Source organism: Ochotona princeps, chromosome 9 (genome assembly GCF_030435755.1).
Source record: "Ochotona princeps isolate mOchPri1 chromosome 9, mOchPri1.hap1, whole genome shotgun sequence".
Classification (NCBI taxonomy): domain Eukaryota; kingdom Metazoa; phylum Chordata; class Mammalia; order Lagomorpha; family Ochotonidae; genus Ochotona; species Ochotona princeps.
Genome location: NC_080840.1, coordinates 40149002 through 40169440, shown reverse-complemented (window position 1 = coordinate 40169440; position 20439 = coordinate 40149002). Strand labels below are relative to the sequence as shown.

Below are 20439 nucleotides of genomic sequence, written 5' to 3'. Positions count from 1 at the left end.
TTGGTTGCTGGGAAGCTGCCTTTAGGCGTCTTAACACATGAACAGCCCATTGTATCATTTATCTGCTTGTTGCATTGTAACTTGGTATAAAGTTAGAGCTGTCTTTGCTAAAATCTCCTGAGCTAACTTTTAATGGTCTTGAATAAGCCAGCTAAAACTAGCCTATAGCCAAAATTGTTTGTAGATCCAGTGTTAATTCGGGTTGGCTGGAAAATTACCTTGTGGTTCTTTATAAGGTGAAATGACATATTCTGGTCATAATTTAGCTGCCATATTTGACCATATGACACATGCACTAGTATGATCTACTAATGCACATGATTAAGGAACTTCTCATCCTATTTACGCTGCACCTACCATGTCCCTTCACTTTATTGTGACTCATTCACCTCAAGTATATAAGTTCCTAAACTCTGTGCTAAATAGGGAGATAGGTGTGGGCTTTGTTGTTATTTGCCAAGCCCCTTACAACTTTGTAATATTAACATTTCTGTTTCTCTAAAAATTCACCAACATCTTTGTAGTAGAATAAAAATGCATGGGCCTGGTGTTCAACAATGGAAATATAGAAATAGACATATATGCATAGAAGTATTAATATAAAATGGCTATGCACTGGCATAAAGCCAGAGCAGTTCCACAATGAACATATGGTTTACGTTCAGGTGTTATTTGCCCAGCAATCAAGGACACTCTGCTGCTTTGTCAGTCATGAGGCACAAATACCAACGCGAATTAAAAAAATACAAAGACAGCAGGGATACAGCACATCACTGCCGCACTGAGAAAGAGCTGTGTCATCCTGCGGGGCATGAGGAACCTGTGTCCACGGAGGCTGCAGTTCAGTACCTTTGATGTCACACACACTGCTGGGGGTTTGCTGCAGGTGACCTTGTTCTTTATATTGGTGTTTTGTGGTCAGACATTTTAAAGTTCCGTCTTTTTATTTTTTAAAAAATGTTATTTACTTTATTATTTTATGATACAGTTCCGTAGGCTCTGTGATTTCCCTTCTCTTCTCCCCAAAGCCCTCCCCCACCAATGTTGTCCCCCAAGTCATTACAATAGTAGAGTCCGTGAATTAATCAGTTGTAAGTCTATGCTTCTGCTATTTGAGTGTATCCTGACATTGTACATATGCACAATAGCATGGAGTCCAGCACGCTATTGTCAAGATATATTTAACAGTTTCATTGAGAGTCCATCTTGGATTTGAAAATAGAGATTCATACCACATTGTATCTTCACATCTGGGATATGATAGTCTTTGTTACACAGTTGCTACACATCCCCTTAAATGAAAAGCCATAAAACAAAATCAAAACAGGAACAAAAATAGAAAATTGAAAACAACATGAAATTAAATATCATGCTACTGAAGGACTAATGTGTTGCTGAAGAAATGAAAAAGAAAGTAAAAGCCTCTTGAAGCAAACAGTGCTACTGTGTGACCTATGAGTCAGTGAAGAAATTAATAAGAAAAAAACTTTTTTGAAGAAATGAAAATAAAAACAAAAATGTGAAGCCCCCTGAGATGTAACAAAAACAGTATTGAAAGGGCTATTGATCCTGTATTTTGCATGAAGGTTGCCTTATATTAGAAAGAACATGCAATATTTTTTTCTGTCTTTCTCTAAAGGAAACAAGAACCAATGAGAATTGACCTGAAGCCTTTCCATATATACATATATATTTTTTTCCTAGTTTATTTGAAATGGCGTGGGAGACTCTTGACTTACCTGGAAATGCAGTGTTGCATTAAATAATGCATTTACCTCAGGAACAAGGCCTGATTCAGTTTTATTTTCCATAGAGTACCTTATCAAATATGTGAAGTCAATAGGTTTTCTTTAAGTGTGTATTGACAGAACAATGGGTTATTCAGAAATTGAAAAACAACAAGCTGTTACATGATTGAAACTAGCTTTAGTTACATTATCTTTAAGTCTATTTTCTCTTGTCCAGATAAGCATGGATTATGGATTATTGATATACTATCAGAGTGAAATAGCAGGATAATAGTCAGTTGACATGGTGGATCCCTTAGAATTATGGGCAGTTTTATCTGAAATGTCTTGACTTCCTCACTTTGAAAGTAACAGCAGCAACAACAACAAAAACATTTGTTAAAGCATGAAGTTGTCAACCAAGGTATGCTTTCATCACCCTCATTCTATTCTGTTACTGAATAACTCTTGGTTCAAAGTAACTGAAGATCTTCATGTTGCTTCAATTTCTAAAAAGTAATTTGAGAGTGTGTGACCAAAGTGAGAAAGAGGAAGAGACACCCCAAAAACAGTTCTTTGAGGAAAAAACAAACTTTAAAGTCACATTATTATCTCTTACTACAACTGAATAAAACATTTTCGGAAATTTAAGTCTATCAGAGAAATGAGATCATTTCCAAGTGTGGAAACTAAGCAAAAGGTAAAAGTAGCAGTTAAGAGAAATCATTGCCATGACCAATATTCTGGGCATGTCACTGTCATCATTTTGATATATGTATATTCATTTCAGTGTTTAATATTGGTGAGTTCAGGGCCAGTACTGTGGCATATCAGGCAACCCTGTTGCCTGTAACGCTGACATTCTGTATGGGTGCCTGTTTGTCTCAGCAGCTGCACTTTTCATTCAGCTTCCGACTGATGGCCCAGGAAAGGCAGCGAGACGTGGCAAAGTGCTTGGGACTCTGTTACCTGTGTGAGAGACTCAGCCAAAGCTCCTGGTCCTGAACTTTTGGCTACTGTGATCATTGTGGGCATCTGGGCAGTGAGCAAGCAGATGGAGGAGCTCTCTCCCCACCCCCTCCTAATGCTTTCAAATAAAAATGAATAAAAAAATAATTTTTGGTGACTGCATATTGGTTAATAAAGCCAAGATTTTTCATTTTGTCTGAATTTATAGTATTTGCATTTTATTGTTTTATTTTAAAATAACTTTAAATTTCATATTCACATTAGCTTAGTAATGCCATAATGCATATGACCCTTAAACTTAAGATAAAGTAAAGACTTAGGCCATCTTTAAACCATTGTTCCCTAACAAATAACCTGGTAGGAGACCAACGCAAAAAGCAGTAGAGTAATTCTTCTTTACCAACCAAGTTATTCTCTCTGCTGGAACATTTATATTTGACTGCAGAATATGACACAGTTTAACCAGGTCTATTTTTTTTATCATTATCAAGGTTTTTTTTGAGCTTTGTGTGTATTAGTTTTGCTGCAGGGAAGAACGATTTCTACATTCCTCTCTGAAATTTTTAAGATATCTTACTCTGCTATTTTCAAATGAAAATTTTAAAGGATATTGTTTAAGTTTCATATTTATTTACATAGGTTTTTTGGCACATTTATTTTTGTGTAATAAAACATAAAACTTAACATTTTAATCATTTTAAGTGCAATGTTACTTATTTGTTTATTTTTATTGGAAAGGCAGAATGACAGAGAGAAAGGGATAAAGAGAAAGATCTTCCATCTGCTGGTTCATTCGCTAGGTGGCTGCAATGGGCAGAGCTAAGCCAATCTGAGGCCAGGAGCCAGGATCTTCCTCCAGGTGTTCCACGTGGGTGCAGGATCCCAAGGCTTTAGACCATCCTCGACTGCTTTCCCCAGCCACAATCAGGGAGCTTGCTAGGAAGTGGAACAGCCACGGCACAAACTGGCATTCATATGGTATCCCAGCACTTGCAAGGCGAGGATTTAGCTACTTTACCACCATGCTGGGTACAAAGCAATGTTACTTGAACTATATGCTGTTGCACTATAGAGGTCATGTTTAAAAACATATTCCTGGTTGGCAGTAGGTGTGAATGAAACAATTTAGGAGAGTTGAAGTTCGAAGCACCATTCTTCCAGCGCTTCTGTTCCTTTCTTCACTGTGTCAAGCCTTCTGCTAAATAAAATGAACAAGGTACAATCAATGTCCGTAGTAGGATTGACACACTTGCAAGCCAGCTGTTTGTAATTGGGCACTGAGCGATGTTGAACAGGCATACCAGCAGATGTCCCACCTGCTCCAGCTCTATTTTTTTGTTGTTGTTGTTGTTTTGTTTTGTTTTTTGTTTTTCCTCTCACTTTTGAGAAATCACCAGGACCAAGAACTTGACTTCCCATTTCATGTCCTTCCGTTGTGTCTACTTTTCACCCCACAGACTGCAGGGATAGCATGCAGCCTAGATTATTCACCGCCGAATTGCAAAACAGATCCTCCACTCAATACACCTATCTTGGGAAGAGACAAACAGACTTCAGTGATCTAGTCAGTAGGTATGTATAACAACATCTCAGTTCTTCAGAGTTCTGAATTTAGACTTACTTTGGCTTTATCATTTGAGGCTGTTATAGATACCAGAATTGTTTGGCATCTTCATCTGTTTCCTCTGGCCCGGCCATAGCACAATACCTGGCCTGTGCACTTTCTAAACGGGACTTTCCAGTTGTGGAGGCTCAAGAGTATGGCCCTGGTGTTTACTGGGCTCTAGTGACGACCTCTGCCTGCCATCATGACATGGTAGATGGCAGCTAGAGATCACACGGTCGGTCTAAGAGCAGGAAGAATTCAGAGGACTGGATCCTTCTATTTATGACAACTCACTCCAGGTATGTAACAAGAATCCCACAAGAGCTACTGTCTTGCCTTGTAAGATAGAATCCCTGGTGACTTCCCACAGGACCCAGACTCTCATGGGTCCCACCACCTCTTAGCACCACTCTACAGGGAAGCAAGTTTCCAGCATGTAAACCTTTGGGGATATTCTGACGTCATATGTAAATAAAAACAATGTATTTACATTTATGATTAACACAAAGGGAAAGCTGAAAATTCTGTAGTACGTTTGGGTTCAATTTTACTCTGGAGGAGTATAATGGAACATACTTGCCAATAGATTTTGCTCAATAAACTAAAGCAAATTGTACACCCTAAATTATATTTTGATCTCTTAAATCACATTATGAGTAGAGATTTTTAAGGTTTTATTGTAATACTATAAAACAGCATGCTGTTTATATGAAAAATAATCATATTTATCAAAACAGTTGACTTTTACTATCAGGGCCTAAGTTGTGACTAAAATGGAATGTGTTTTTAACTCTTCAAAAAAATTCTAGCTTTATCCCCTTGAAGTATCTTGTGGTTATTTTTTAATAAAAGCAAATACTAGCTTGATGTGTATTTACTTCATTTGTTTTAAATGTTTTATTGTTTCAAATGTTTAAGTGTCTAAATGTGAGCTTAGAGCCAGGACATATTTTTCATCTACTGGGTAGTTCCAAAATTCCCACAGTGCTGGTGTTAGGTCAGCGCTGGCGCCATGGGGTTGAGGGTGCAATGTAAGTCATTCCCACAGAAACACAGGAAGCCAGTTATCTAAGCCATGCTGTCTCCACTGTCTTGCATCCTTACATTGGCAGGAAACTGGACTCAAGAGACAGATTTAGGAGTCAGGCCCAGGCCGTGCTGATGTGGGCTGTGGGCTTCTCAATGCTTGAGTTACTGCCTCCTCTTATTCTTTGTGTATTCATCAAGAAAAGAAATTGCATCAGAAATGGAACAGCCAAGAGTAGAACTGGCGCTCCAATGTAACCTGCCAGCAAAACCACAACCAACTCAGCACACTATGCCATAATACTGTCTAAATCTCTCCTTTATCAGTCCTCTTTATTCACTTTTAATCATAAAATGAGCCTGCCTTTCAAGACGCTATGCAAGAATTAAAATTAGGGAAACTTAATTTATATTTTCTTTTCTTACTAACAATATCCCAACTCTCACATCTTCAATAATTTTAAATGCAGAAAAAAATCCACGGAGTCTCTCTTTTTTTTTTTTTAAGATACCCTCCCTAACTGTCCTTTTGAAGCCTCTCTTTTTCCTCTATGTCTTCTAAACATGGTTCTGTCAGACTTCAAACGATCTGACAGCAGTAGTGGTCAGGAGCAAGGATTCTTGTTTTGTTGTAATGTTGAGTGGCATCCTAGATTAGTAATTTGGTAGCTCCCCACTGTGGGCACAACAACCACCTTCTAAGACGCGGTGTTCTCATCTCAAGGATGGTCAGTGAGTTCCTGCACTGTTGAGTGATTTCAGCTGCATACTGTGCTCTCTGGCATTCACACTTTTGCCTGGTACAGAGCAGGTGCCACCTGCTAGGAACCTGAGATTGATAAAAGAACAGGCTTCTCTTTAAACTGCCTGACCTACCCAGATTCTCTGCCCAAGGGAAAACGTTTTGCATTTTTATTTATTTGTTTATTCATTAATTAATTCATTATTTTCTTGGAGAAAAAATAGTGAATTTATTCTTCATTCTGTGAAATTTCCTGTTTTTTTCTTCAATCAAGAATAAAACAAGACATAATATTTTTTAATGAAAGAATCCATTTTTCTTAACAACTTAGGTAATTTCCCCATGTGTTAATAGTATTATTTTCACAAAAATGTTGCTTTTATTATGGAAAAATTTCAGAAAAGAGTAAATAAAGAGTATCAATAGTTGTTACACTGAAACGTCATTCTTTTAAGTATAGGTGATTCTCCCCGCTCACATACTTTTTATTGCGAGTACAGGTGATTCTTAGATGTGAACACATTTTGTAATTTTCTGAAATAGTGTATAGTGCTTTTTAATGTTTAAAATATATTTTACATGCTATCGATATCTTTATTTCAATTTGTTAATTTTTATTTTGTAAAAGCAATTGAAATTAGACCCATCCTCTTAGCATATTTTAAATGTATAGTAACATATTGATTATCCAGTGATCTATCAAAAATATTTGGGTTCTTTCTATATTTCGGTGCTGCTGAATTTTGCCATAATGAACATGATGGTGCAGATATGTCTTTGGGGATCCTAACTGCAAGTCTTTTGGACAAATACAGAAAAGTCAGATTTGTGTTAAATATATCTCGACAGTAGAAAGCTGGACTTTCTACCGTTGTCTATACCTACAGTGTCTCGATACGCTTAGATAGCAGAATGCTGGATTTGACTGTTGCTGAAGGATCATACTATTGTAGTATGGGGGAAATCAGTGTGGGGAGGGAAGGAGAAATGTAGAGTATGGAATGTGAAATCCATGCACCTATTTAACTGTATGGTGAAAAATAAAATTTAATAAAAGTAAATTTAAAAAGTGCAGGACTGAAAAAAGTTTCAACTGCTAGGCAATTTAAAGTCAGTCTTGTTTATAGCCACATACACTCATCCAGGCTTCTTTAATCAGGCATTGATGAATTGCTGCATAGAGTAATATCAAAACAAATATATCCATCATCTTCATTACTATTATAAATTTATTACAATTCTGACCAACACTTGTAACTTAGATTCAATTTTAGAACAGAACTGCCAAGAAGATTGGCTCATGCTCATTGCGGATTCATCGGGCCTCCAGTCAAGCAATATTTGTGACCAAGCCGCTGCTTTTGATAACTTTTGTGCTTTTCCAATATTTACCTTTTCTCAACTCCTTTTCTGATATAAGCTCCATAATATGTCTTTGATTTTGAAATTGTTTTATCAAGACACAGGATGTATCTTATTCAATAAAAGAAAATGTATTTCAAATAGAACAAAGCCGAACAATATTGAAAGTCGCAAGGGTTCCATCCCAAGGATCAACTTTTCAAAAATTTCAAACACAATATTGAAAACTTGAGACACAGATACCATGACAGACAAATTAGAAATCTGTGTAAATGGATTTTAACAGTACATCCCATTTGTAGATGTATGGAACTTTGTTTTATGTTTCCCCAACTAGTTTGTCACCTCTGCTTTCTAAGAGCTTCAGTTAAGCTCTAAAGAACATATCTAATGCAACCTGAGGCATTTTTATTTTCTTTTATTATCAACAAACCTGAGCTGCTTTGCATCAGATTTAAGATTAGATTTTTGTCAGACATGAGATCATCTTCATTTATTTCTTGTCATGCAAGTGTAATACAACAAGCAAGTTTCCACCTGGGTACTGTATCTTCGGTAATGTGTGATTTGTCACTGAGTTTTCACCATGTAAAGTGGAATGAACAATTTATTAGCAGAAGATTCACTTTGAGATATAAATAATACGTCAACTACATATGGCATATATACAATATGACATTCTGTTTCCTGCATAAGAAATGCTTTCTTATCATTTTAAGTAAATTACATGAAGCAGATGTGGCATGCTAGAGTGTCCTCTCATGGGTTATTTAACTTTAATTTCTAATTCTAGTCATACTCTATCCTTTTTTATGATCACACATGGAACTAATCACAATTATTATATAATCTGAATGTCTAAGGAATATTCGCTGATTTTAAAAAAAATCCCCATGCAATTTTATTTCTCAGCATTTTGTTTACTTCTTGTGTTAACAGGCAAACAGATAACTTGTATGTGGATGAAGACACTACAAATGTGACACTTATGGGAAAAACAAATTTCGCTCAGGATTTCAGTAGCTTTGCAGTGGAAATTCAAAATACCATCACAGAACTTAGAGATCAGGTTTGTTTTTTTCCCCAGGTAACATGTTCTCATTGTAAAGATCAAGATAACTATATTTGAGTAATCTATTTGTAACTCCTCCAAGTTGTAGCACAAAGCTTGGACAACAACCACATTTGCAGAGTAGTTCACAAAGCTAATAGAAAAAAAATTTGAAATTTGTGCATGATTTTTCATAATGTGCACTCCTATTATATGCATGGATAAACTTTTTGATCAGTGGAGACTTGTGTTTTAATTATCTTTTGAAAGTTGTAGAAGAGAGAGAATTCCCCATTCATTAGTTCATTTCCTGAACATCTGGAAGTCTTCTGGTGCTGAAGTCAGGAGTCAGAAATTCACTTCACGTCATCCATGTGACGGAAGGATTCTAATTATTTGAATCATTAGTGGTCCTTCACAAGATCTGAATTAACAGGAAACTAGAGTCAGTAGCTAGACTCGGCCACCAAACCGGGGCATTTTGTTGTGTGTCCTTTTATTTTTTTTTCTACAATAAGATGCTGGACTCTATGCTTGGTGTATGTTTGCAACAAAAGAATCTTGACTTAATTTCAATTATAATACTGCAACAAGGTGGAGGAATCCACCATGGGGGGAGGACACGGGGAGAGGGGGGAATCCCAGAGCCTATGAAACTGTGTCACAGAATGCAACGTAATAAATAATTAAATAAAAAAAAATCTTAAATTCTTTTTAAATTTAATTTTTTAATTAATTATTTATTTTAATTTATTTAATTTCATTTTATGACACTGTTTCATAGGCTCTGGGACTCCCCCATCCTCTCCTCCTCCCCTCCCCCCATGATGGATTCCTCCACATTGTTGTAATAGTACAGTTCAAATCCAGTAATGGTTCCTACATTGCAAGCATGTACCATGCATAGAGTCCAGCATCTTATTGTCCAGATAAATTCAACAGTTTCTTGGGGAGACCATCTCTGTTCTGAAAGTGGAGTTGGCAGAATATCATCCCGATCTATCAAAAGGAACAACATAGCATCAACAATTTACAACATTATGGAGTTAATTGACAATGGTATTAAGTGACCAATATGCTAGAAAATGCAAGTTCTTAACCACATCCTGTGACTACTTCATTGACAACTCAATTTTAGTTTATACTCATCCAGCTGCTATACACCTTACACTGAATTTGGCAGATTTTTGGATAGTCTAAATTGGCTTATAACTCTAACAAGGCGTATGTCAACAGTTGAGGTGCAGAGTAGTTTTAGGAGCGGTGTGGAGAGAAATCTTCAATACCTTAGTGTGGAGTAACTAATCTTTGTGTGCTACCTAGTAAGGTGTATGTGAGTCCATTTAAAATCTTTAATTCTTAACTACTAGGCGATATGTACATCTCCCCAGCTTATATTTTTTTTGAAGATTTATTTATCAGAAAGACAGAGTTACAAATGTGTGTCGGAGGAGAGGGGGAAACACAAAGAAGGAAAGAAAAAAAAAAGAAAGGAAGGAAAATGGAAGTTTCCATCCAATGTTTCATTCACAAAATGGCTCACTAGTCAGGACTGTGCCAGGCCAAAAGCAAAAGCCTGGAAGGCCTTCTGTCTCCCACAAGGGGAGCAGTGACTTCAAAATTTGGATGACTTGCTTCTGCTTCCTGAGGCTTATTAGGAAGGAGTAGAATTGGAAATGGAGAAGTCAGATTTCAAACTAGAACTCCTATGTGATGCCAGTACCACAGGTGGCAGCTTAATCAGCTATACTACAATGCTGGTGCCCCCAAATTGTGCTTTGATTTTTTTTTTTTTTTTTTTTTTTGTCTCTCAGCTTTTTCAGATCTCCTCATGTAAGGAATTTCATTGTAGGAGGTTGGAATTTGAGGAAGAATTGCTTAGGAAATTCACAGTGATGCAAACAATTGCATGTTTTCTTTTGCTGACAATGCCTGCAGTGCTTAGGAGCTGGGGTGGCTGCAGGTGATCCACTTGGTGTCACTGCCTTCTTCACCTGCAGATGTCAGAACAACTGTGAGTTTGCTGCTTGTCCTATCTCTACATGATGGAGAGACTTTTAACAGTATACACACAGTGTCAACTTCTGCTCTTAATTTTTCTTAGAGTCAATGAGGCATCTCAGGGATTTCTTTTTCTTATGTGACAAAGTGACACTTCAAAACAAAATCCCAAGACTCCTCCACATAATTCATTATCCTCTCAGTTGCTTTGGCTCCTGCCTTCTTTTTCTCTAGAATTTGGAAATGAGTGAACAAAGGAGTTTGACTTAGGAATGTCAGTACGAAGGTTTTTATTCAAAAATGGATGTCTAATTTCTTTCAAGGCATGGTGCCAAGCCTTCTCCTTCTTAGACATTCACATCATTTTTTTTTCCCTCCCTAACATCAAAAGAGCAAGCACTGCAGGAGTCTGGGGCCAGTCCAGTATCTGCCGCAAAGAAGCTCTGCCTTCATCAGTTTTCTGACCTGCACAACTTATTTAATCACTCAGAGCAAATGCCTTTTTCCAATATTCAGAGCTCTCTTGAAGATCAAATGAAATTAAATAGCAGAAGCACTTTGTGAACCGTGACCTTCTTAAACTGTTCCTGCCCCCTTCAAAAGGGAACATAGATCCTCCTATTCAGAGATGTGCCATTCCCTGCTATGTGTCTGCAGTTGAGGGGCTTACCCCAGAGGAACAACTGGCTGCAGCAGCTATGGTCTGCATCCTACATCAGTGCACTGGTCCAGTCCAGAACTCCCATCACTGCCATCACTTGCCATATTTGAATCTCAACCTAACTGAAGCATGCAAATCATCATTTTCAAATGCTCACTCTTAAAATTGCTTGCAAGAGGCCCAGCGTGGTAGCCTAGCTGCTGAAATGCTCACCTTGCACTTGCCGGGATCCTATATGGGCACCGGTTCTATTTTCAGCAGCCCAGCTCCACATCCAGCTCCCTGCTTGTGACATGGGAAAGCAGTCGGGGATGGCCCAAAGCCTTGGGACCTTGTACCAGGAAGAGGCTCTGGGCTTCTGGCTTTGAATTGGCTCATCTGTGGCTGTTGTGGTTATTTGGGGAGTGAATCAATGGATAGAAGATACTCCTCTCTGTCTCTCGTCTCTGTATATCTGACTTTCCAATAAAAATAAAATAAATCTTAAAAAAATACATGGGAAACATTGCATGACCTGGACTCTGGCACCCCTGAATCAGACAACATTATTTCATTTGCTGTGGATTAAAAGTGTGCCAGAAAAGGGAGATGTGAGAATGAAAGAAAGAGTATTCAGCACTAGGTTGGAGAATGTACGCCCCAGAAAATCTGACATGGATTCATCCACCATATAATCAACTATTTTTTCACTTATTCTTCTCGTATATAGCTGGAGTCAATCAATCCATCCATTCAGATTGGCTTACGTACTGATTGTAATACTTTGGTCTTTGATATGCCCTTCAGAGAATAAAGCATCCTAGACTCTCAATGGCAGTAGATACCCTTCTGAGTGCCCAAACAGCTTCCACTGTTAGCATATATATCAGTAAATACATCAAGATAACTTTTTTTTTTCATCCACTGAATTGTTTTGTCTTTCCCCACCCAATTGAACTTTCCTATTGCCTTGGGCTATTTCATTAGAAGATTTTAAGCATTTGATGCTTAGCTCATACTTTAAAACAATATTTTTTTCTGCTTTATGTGTGTGTGTGTCATGAGAAGTTAGCTCTAGATTATCAGTAATGTAAGGGGAGCAATAGATTGAGCAGGGCCGAAAGAGTGAGATTACATGTCCTAAAGTTTACTACATATGTAGTTGGGCCACAGAGCTGGTAACAGGTTACTTTGCAAACACTGAATGACAATGTATATCTCAAAATTAATAATCTTTTAGCTACTGATAATATGATCTTAGACATAGAATATCATAAGGAATTTACTGTTTTGATTTAATAGTATATATTAAAATTATAATAGTTTAAAACTCATAAACAGATTCATCAGTGTTATAAAAAACAAATACACAATTTCAAAATGAAATTATAGAATTCTATTTAAAATGCCATCAAAAAGAGGGATACTTAGGACAAAATTAACCAAAAGAAGATCATTAACCTTGAAACGTATGAAACATAGACAAAATGGAAAGGTAATCCATGGAAGACTTTATATTGTTAAGATAACTTTTGGAACTGTATAACTCCAAAATCTATTATGTCATGCCCTGAATCCTAGTATGACAGATTGTCACTGTATGTGTACATTGGATCTCTAAAGAGCTAGATAAATGAACAGGAAGCCCTTTTCTTGAGCATACTATCAAGTCTGTGGTATTTTGCTATGTTAGTCCTAGCATATCAACATATCATTTTTACAGAAATGGAAAAATCAAGGCCCAGGACCTGGGAGAGTAATTGAGAGGTGAAGTGTGAGAGTGCCTTGTGGAACATCCTGTCTGGCTCAGGGCCCAATCTTTTTGTTCCTTTGAGGCCTTCAATTGACTCCATGAGGCTCACTGGCATTGTCAGGCAATCTGTGCTACCTGAAATTGTTACTTTTATACAAAAATATTCTCCAAGTTGACACACCAAATGATCTGTCATAGTGTTTTGATCAGTGTATGGCTTCAACATTCAATCAGCTGCTTCAGTTAAGCAGATCTTGGTACCATATCTCATTTAATCATTAATCCTCAGATTCCAGCAAAGTGCAGCCCAGTTCTTCAAATACATCACTGATTTTCAGTTTGTCTAATTTTCTTTGTTGTAAGGATGGGAATGATGATGGGATGTGAGCTTTTTACATGTTGCAGGTAAAGCTAGAGTTCATTTCTGCTTCATTATTTTTCTGGAGACAGACACATTTATTTGTATTTTAAGCTGAGGAAGCCAGAGATGTGTCAAACAGAGGCTCGCACTTCTTGTAAAAGAGATAGCTCTGCAGATTTATTGGTGGCGAACATCTTGAGATGAATCTTAAGAAGATAGAATATGAGTATTGAGCTTTCTTACATTGAATCATATAATTTATTACATTGAATTGACTTTACAATTCAAGCTTACCTTTCCATTATCTATTTGCATTTTTTTCAGCAACATGAATGAGTCAATAGGAAAGTTACTTCGGTTTCTCCATAATTGCTTCCACACAGATACCAGGGCAGAAACTTACAGGATGTTATCTGGACCATAAACACAGAAAGCAGCTTGGTAGTTTTTGTAGTTATGATCAATTTTTCCCCTTTTGATCATGTTTTATACAGTGACCTAGCCAAGGTTAATCCTTAATTAGATAGAGTTTGATAAAATGTATTAAAGTATTAATGCCTAATTGCAGGGTCTGTAACAGTAAGAATTAATTTCTCAATCATGTTTCCTATTCCTTGGGGCTCAACTGTGTTTCCATAGTTTTTAAATGCTCAGAACCAGAGTAAAGAGCAACCTTTTCTGGAATATGCTTCTCTTGTGGTAGAAAGAAGTGGGTGATGTCAGGACTGGTTTTTTATAGTTTCTTAAATATATAATTGATAGCAGTTATAACTAGCATTGCTTCCACTTGTGAGTCATTGCCTTGAATCAGTTATCTCCGGATATTGAAAACTTATAGCTTCAACATAGAGGCATCTTATTCCAGAGCAAGAGGTCTGGGGGCAGGTGGTTAATGAAGGAAGTTATACATTGTATAAAAGCAAAAATGCAAACTATCAAAAGTGAAGTAGCTGTGTGAAAACTCTGCTAATAAAATCGAGTGGACCTCTGAAGCAAATGACCACTTCATAGAATGACCTTAATTTTTAAATTCAAGTCAGTAAACACTTAATACAATATGATGATTGGAATGTAGACTATCCTCTTAACGTATTTCCATAATTTTAAATAGCATTTTTAAATGGCAAACTGTCTCCCTGGGTCAATCTGGTAAAACGATAGGCTGTTAGGTGATTCGCCTTCCTGACTGGACTTCTAAGGTAGTTTTAGTGGCTAGATTTTTTTAAAAAGATTTATTTTATTTTCATTACAAAGTCAGATATACAGAGAGGAGGAGAGACAGAGAGGAAGATCTTCCGTCCGATGATTCATTCCCCAAGTGAGCACAACGACCGGTGCTGCGCTGATCTGAAGCCGGGGACCAGGAACCTCTTTCGGGTCTCCCACACGAGTGCAGGGTCCCAAAGCTTTGGGCCGTCCTCAACTGCTTTCCCAGGCCACAAGCAGGAAGCTGGATGGGAAGTGGAGCTGCCAGGATTAGAACCAGTGCTCATATGGGATCCTGGTGCATTCAAGGCGAGGACTTTAGCCTCTAGCCCACTCTGTTGGGCCCTATGGCTGGATTTTCTTAAGTGAATCTCCACAACTACTTAGTGAGTGCATTTTAAGATTTATTTTATTTGAGGCATGCAAATGTAAACACACACACACAGAAAGAGAAAAGAGACAAAATCTCTCATTTGTTGGTTCATGCCCAAATTATTGCAGCAACTGGGGTTGAACAAACACAAAGACAGGATCCAAGGATTCTGTTTGTGTCTCCCATGTGGGACCCTCACAGGGTCTGCATTGATCGGGAGCTGGACTCAGGAGTGGGACCAGTGCTTGAACCTGGTTCCTTCAGTGTCCTGTATGAATATCCAAATCAGCATCCACTTAACATGTCAGTGAAGTGCCCACTGCTGCAATTACTTTATATTAAACAAGACAAAGCAAAATAAAACAAAAACTTCAAAGACACATCTGGAGTGCCTCTGATGGAATGCCAAGACAGGGCAGCTTGAAGAACAGAACTGGCTAGAAGATCTGAGTCAAGTTATCAACAGGTTTTGTTCCTTCTGGTGATGGTGGGGGAGGATAAATTAATAGCACTCTCTTACTTCTGCTGTTTTACTGGTGGCCTTTGGTGGCCTTTGGTGGTCTCCACTTTATCTGCACATGGCCTCTTCCTGGGGTGCATATAGATCTGTGTTCAAATTCTCTTTTCATGAAGACACTCTACTCGAGTGTGACTTCATCCTGACTGAATGTCTCTGCAATGTCTATTTGTAGCTGTATTCTCTGATATGTAGTTTGAACTTGAAGAGTCAAGTATTTTGGATTGGGATGGGGTATAACTCAATACAGGACAGTAACCATGTAGATAAGGATCCTAGAATGCAGATCAGAGGAGAATGAAATTATTTCTTGCATTGCCTCTGACACAATAGCTCTCTTGGAGAAGGTTCAGCTGAATGTGTCTTTTAATGAAGCTACTAAACTTGCCAGTGTAGCTAATGCATTATAGAGAAGCTAATATATTACAGAGAACTGTTGAATAAATTAGGCCAAAATTTTACATGACACTGTATAAGATGAGGATTCTATTCCTGGAAAGATAGGCTTGATGTACTTGTGATTGATTCTTATCATATGTGCAGTTAATTCCCTGGATAACTTGGATTGAAAGAAACACATGCACACACACACACAAACACACACACACACACACACATACGATGACTAAGCTTGGGGGACAGATGAGAACAGACTGACCAGAGAACATTGTCATCTTCCTGGATAATTTTTGCTCATGTCATTTTTCCACCTTTGGAGATGAGGGAATGGAAAATGAAAAAAAAAATTTTCAACAAAAACTTACTTTCCTCTTGCAAGAGAATTTAGGAAGGGGCAGACTATTAAGTAGAAAATTTACTTTTAATAAGATTCATTTATATTCATTTATTTGTCCATTTATTTCAAAGGCAGAGTGACAAAGAGTCAGAAGTATTTTATCTACTTGTTCACCCTCAAAGTGCTAACATTAGACAGAATCAGGCCAAATAGAAGTTATAGAAAAGACTTTTCCACAGAGGTGAGCATCCAGGCACCTGAGCCATCTTGTGTGCTGCTTCTCTATGAGCCATCTTCTGCTGCTTCACTGGGCTCGGATCAGCACAGAAGCAGTGACGACTCAAACTAGCCCTCCAGCATGGAGTGTTGGCATCAGAGGAGAAAGCATAACTTACAGTGGCATAGACTGGCCTCTCTTAACATATTATCTCTCTTTTTCACTACATGCTCTAGAAAGTACTTTGATGAAGTCACCACGATTTGTGAACTTAATGGAAGCAAGGACTTTGGAGCTATCTGTGTTCTTTTTTCTTCAGGCACATCCAACCAACACTTTTATGTGCTGATAAAATGGCTCTTACCGACTCCCTCCTTCTCCGTGTTCTCACTTCCAATTTCTTGGCTTTCAATCCCAACTAACACTGACAGATCCTTCATATAAAGTGATCACCAATGATGTTAGTCCCTTACCATAGAGACTGCGTTCAATTCATTTATAAGAACTGTAAGACCCTGATTTTATCTGCTGCCCATTCATTCAGTTTCCCTACCATCTCTCTGTGTCCATTATTAAGATTGTTACCTGCTGTGGGTCCCTGCTTGGACACATACATTTTCCCAGTTCCCTGAAATGTTCTTTTTTCTCCTTGTTCTCCTGAAAGACTTAATCGTGTTTCATGACAGAAGTGATTTTTTTCTCATGTTAAGTGTGTCAGTCTGCTCAGGCATGATGTGAATTGTGGTTTAAATAGTAGTCCTCTGTTTTCTTACAGTTCTGGAGGCTAGACGCGCATGGTCAAGGTTTTGGCAGAGTGTGTCCTCCCAGGTTGCTCTCCCCGGCTGGCAGCTGTCTCCTCTGTGCTCTCACCCGGGATTTCTTCTATGTCCGTGCTTGGTGCCACTTTCACTTTTGGTGATGATACTAGTGATATTGAATGAGAGTCCCACGGTTAGGCCTTTGTTTAACCTTAACTAACTCTGTAAAGGTTTTATTACCAAGCACAGTCACACTCAGCCTTCACATTTGTCATAAAGGAAGTCTCCTTTACTCCCTGAGCAGAATTGAGTATAACTTGTTGTCTATTCCTTTGGTTTCAGGACAAGCTTGGTTTATTGCTGTGACTTTTTTTTCCTATCAAATAGCAAGCTCCTTGAGTCCCTGGCCCTGGGTTATTTGTTGTCATCTGTTCTTAAAAATATAATAAAAATTATTTTACTTATTGAGAGAGAGAGAGGAGAGAGAGAAAGGAGAGAGAGGAGAGTGAACTTCCATCTGTTGGTTCACTTAAAAAATGGACGCTACGATCAAAGCTGGGTCAGATCAAAGTCAGGAGCCAGGAGCTTGAGCTATGTCTCCCTTGTGGATGATGGGACCACAAGCACTCAGGTTTTCTTGTGCTCCTTTCCCAAGTTCATTACCAGGGAGCTGGATTAGAAGTGGAACAGCTGGGATTCTGTCGCCTGTATAGGATACTGGTATTGCAAGTTTTACCCACTATACCACAACAGAGTTCCTCAATTTTTCAACTCAATATTTGTCTGCTTTACAGATTTATTTATTTATTTGGACGTCAGTAGTTACAAAAGGAGGAGGATGGTAGGGACCTACTTTATGGATCAGAAGTGGAGCAGCATGAACTGGTGCCTACATGGGATGTCACTTTCACAGACTGAGGCTTCACGTGCTACAGAATGCCGGCCCTCCAACCTCATGTTTACCATGTGAAGCATGTCAGTGATGATAATTCAAGAGACAGAAAAATGACAGTATCCGTTAGCAGAATTAATGTCTAGTTATGTTTATTGAAAGCATTTTCTAAATATGCAATGTCAATTTTTTGGCTTCACTTCTCCCTTCCTTAGAAATGTATTCCTTCAGATCCTAGGTGCACAATCAATATTTTACCATACTTAATAAATAATTACTGGTTTAGGCATTAGATGATTCTAGTTCGTAATATTTTGGGGGAAAATGTTAAGGAAAATGATGCAGGCCTTGATGTTTCTTTGCCTTTGAGGTCTGTGTGTACAGAATAGAGTGTTTCATCAAATCACCTTATTTATCAGCTTTTGTGCTACCTGTTTCAATTCCCACTTTCCTTTATTTCCCCTTTTCTTTCAGATAAACAAGCTGGAGGTGCGCCTGAGGCTGGCAGGATGTACAGATGATAAAGGAATTCAAAGGGAGGACCAAGAACGCTGGAATAGAGAAGACTGCATTAGCTGTGCCTGTGAGGTATGTGAGGCCAGGAGCCTCAGTATCCATCTCTTTTAATGTTCCTCTTGCTAGTCATTTAGAGGAAATACACCTGAAATATTAAAAAGGAAAAAAGTATCCTTTTCAGAATAGATTCCGAGAATCTTTGAAATTGTTATTTGGAGGGAGAAGGGAAAAGGGAGGTAGGGAGGGAATGTTGCTATACATCCCAGAAGTAAACTACAGCAGACCGGGGCTTGAGTTCATTGCGATTTTCTGCAGTCAGGCTCACTATACATGTTGGCCAATAGCACTTGGCAAAATGCAGAATTCTGTAGAAATATGAAAAACTGTTATGGGATCCACTGAAATAAAACTGCTCAGTGTTTCTTAAGGGAAGCTTTTTTTTGAACAGAGCTGGTTCTCCCTAGGGTTCTGGAAGTGCACGAAGCTCCTGAGGTTTACTATTGGTTGCATAGCTACAGATTATGTTTTATTGGGTGGTACCTCTCATATGGCTCTAGCAGGCTTCTGCTACAAATAGGCAGACTCTGAAAGAAGCAATAGAAAACACCTGAAAGTGTTTGCTGGACTGGGGACATTTTTAAAGCTGTATTGAGGTGATCACCCTATCATATTAGATAGAATGGAAAACCTATCACTTTATTAATTTTACTGCAAGAAGCATGGGGATGATATTTTAATTTTGCCTTTCAGAGTGGCCAAGTGACATGTATGGTGCAAACATGTCCCCCAGCTCAGTGCCCCAATCCCGAGTTGGTGAAAGGAGTCTGTTGTCCAGTTTGTAAGAGAAAGCAAGGAATGTCTGCTGATGCCCCAGAGAAACGCTGAGAGATGGGATCTGCTCCAGAGCTCTGAATGGCAAACTGCTCAGGAAGAGATGCTTTGGACTTCAACACTTTTGACCTGTGATCACAGGAGTGAGTGGACTAGACACCATTGATCAAGAGCGAGATAGTCCATTTAAATATTAATTACCCTGATACTCCATTATCACATACCTTGAAATCCTACTAAGGACCACACAGAGCATACAATTTATTTTAAGAAGAATTTCTTACTGTCAGCCATCAGGTTTTATTATTATTGCTGTTGTTGTTGTTTGTTGGTGAATGCAGTCCAACATCTAAAATAACTTTCACTAAAACATTTTTGAAGCATACAACACCAAATATATATATATATATATATATATATATATATATATATATATATTTGGTGTTGTATGCTATTTATATATTAAAGGTTTCATGTTTGAATCTGATTTTTCTTCTATTTCAAAGTTAAAAAATAATTAAGCAGGCAAAAAACTGTTCATATTTATGGGTTACTACATGATATTTTCTTACATTTGTACATAATGAGACATTCAATTTGGTTCAATGTATCTGTCCTTTCAGGCATGTAACATTTCATTATAGTTGAAGGCACCCAAAATCCTCTTCCAGGTTTTTTTCAAAAGAGAGAAATATATAGTACATTATCTTTAGTCATCCTACCGTGTAATAGAACCTCGGAATGTTTTACTTCGGTTTAGCTGTAATCTAGTATTTGTCAATCAACCCTTCCCTATTCCTTCCTCCCTACTTCCCTCTTCAGCCTCCAGTAGCCAACAATATATTTTTAACCAATTTGAGATTCTGTAAGACCATCTTACTTTCACACTCCCTCTGTGAGTGAAGACACAATGTATTTGCTGATGTGCTTTGTTTATTACACTTAATGACTTTCTGTTTGTCCATGATGTTACAGTTGGCTAGGATTTATCGGCGTGATGGTGGAATGATATTATGCCATGTGTACACACTACATTTATTGACATTTAGCATACATATTGATAGATAAAATATTGCTACTGCCATTTTTATATTTGTTTTATACTTTCATTTCTCCCCATCTTAGCACTCTTTTTTTTCTCTTGCCCAAGTGATT

The 20439-nt window shown here is 37.9% G+C and overlaps 1 protein-coding gene across 1 annotated transcript in view; it reads left to right on the top strand.

The window, feature by feature from the left end:
* Positions 1-19338, top strand: part of PXDNL (peroxidasin like) — a 384948-nt gene extending 365610 nt beyond the window's left edge. The window contains 4 exon segments of the mRNA XM_058668897.1: positions 4154-4268; positions 8372-8501; positions 18412-18525; positions 19204-19338. Coding sequence (XP_058524880.1) covers positions 4154-4268; positions 8372-8501; positions 18412-18525; positions 19204-19338 — 494 coding nt within the window.
* The last annotated feature ends 1101 nt before the right edge of the window (positions 19339-20439 follow it).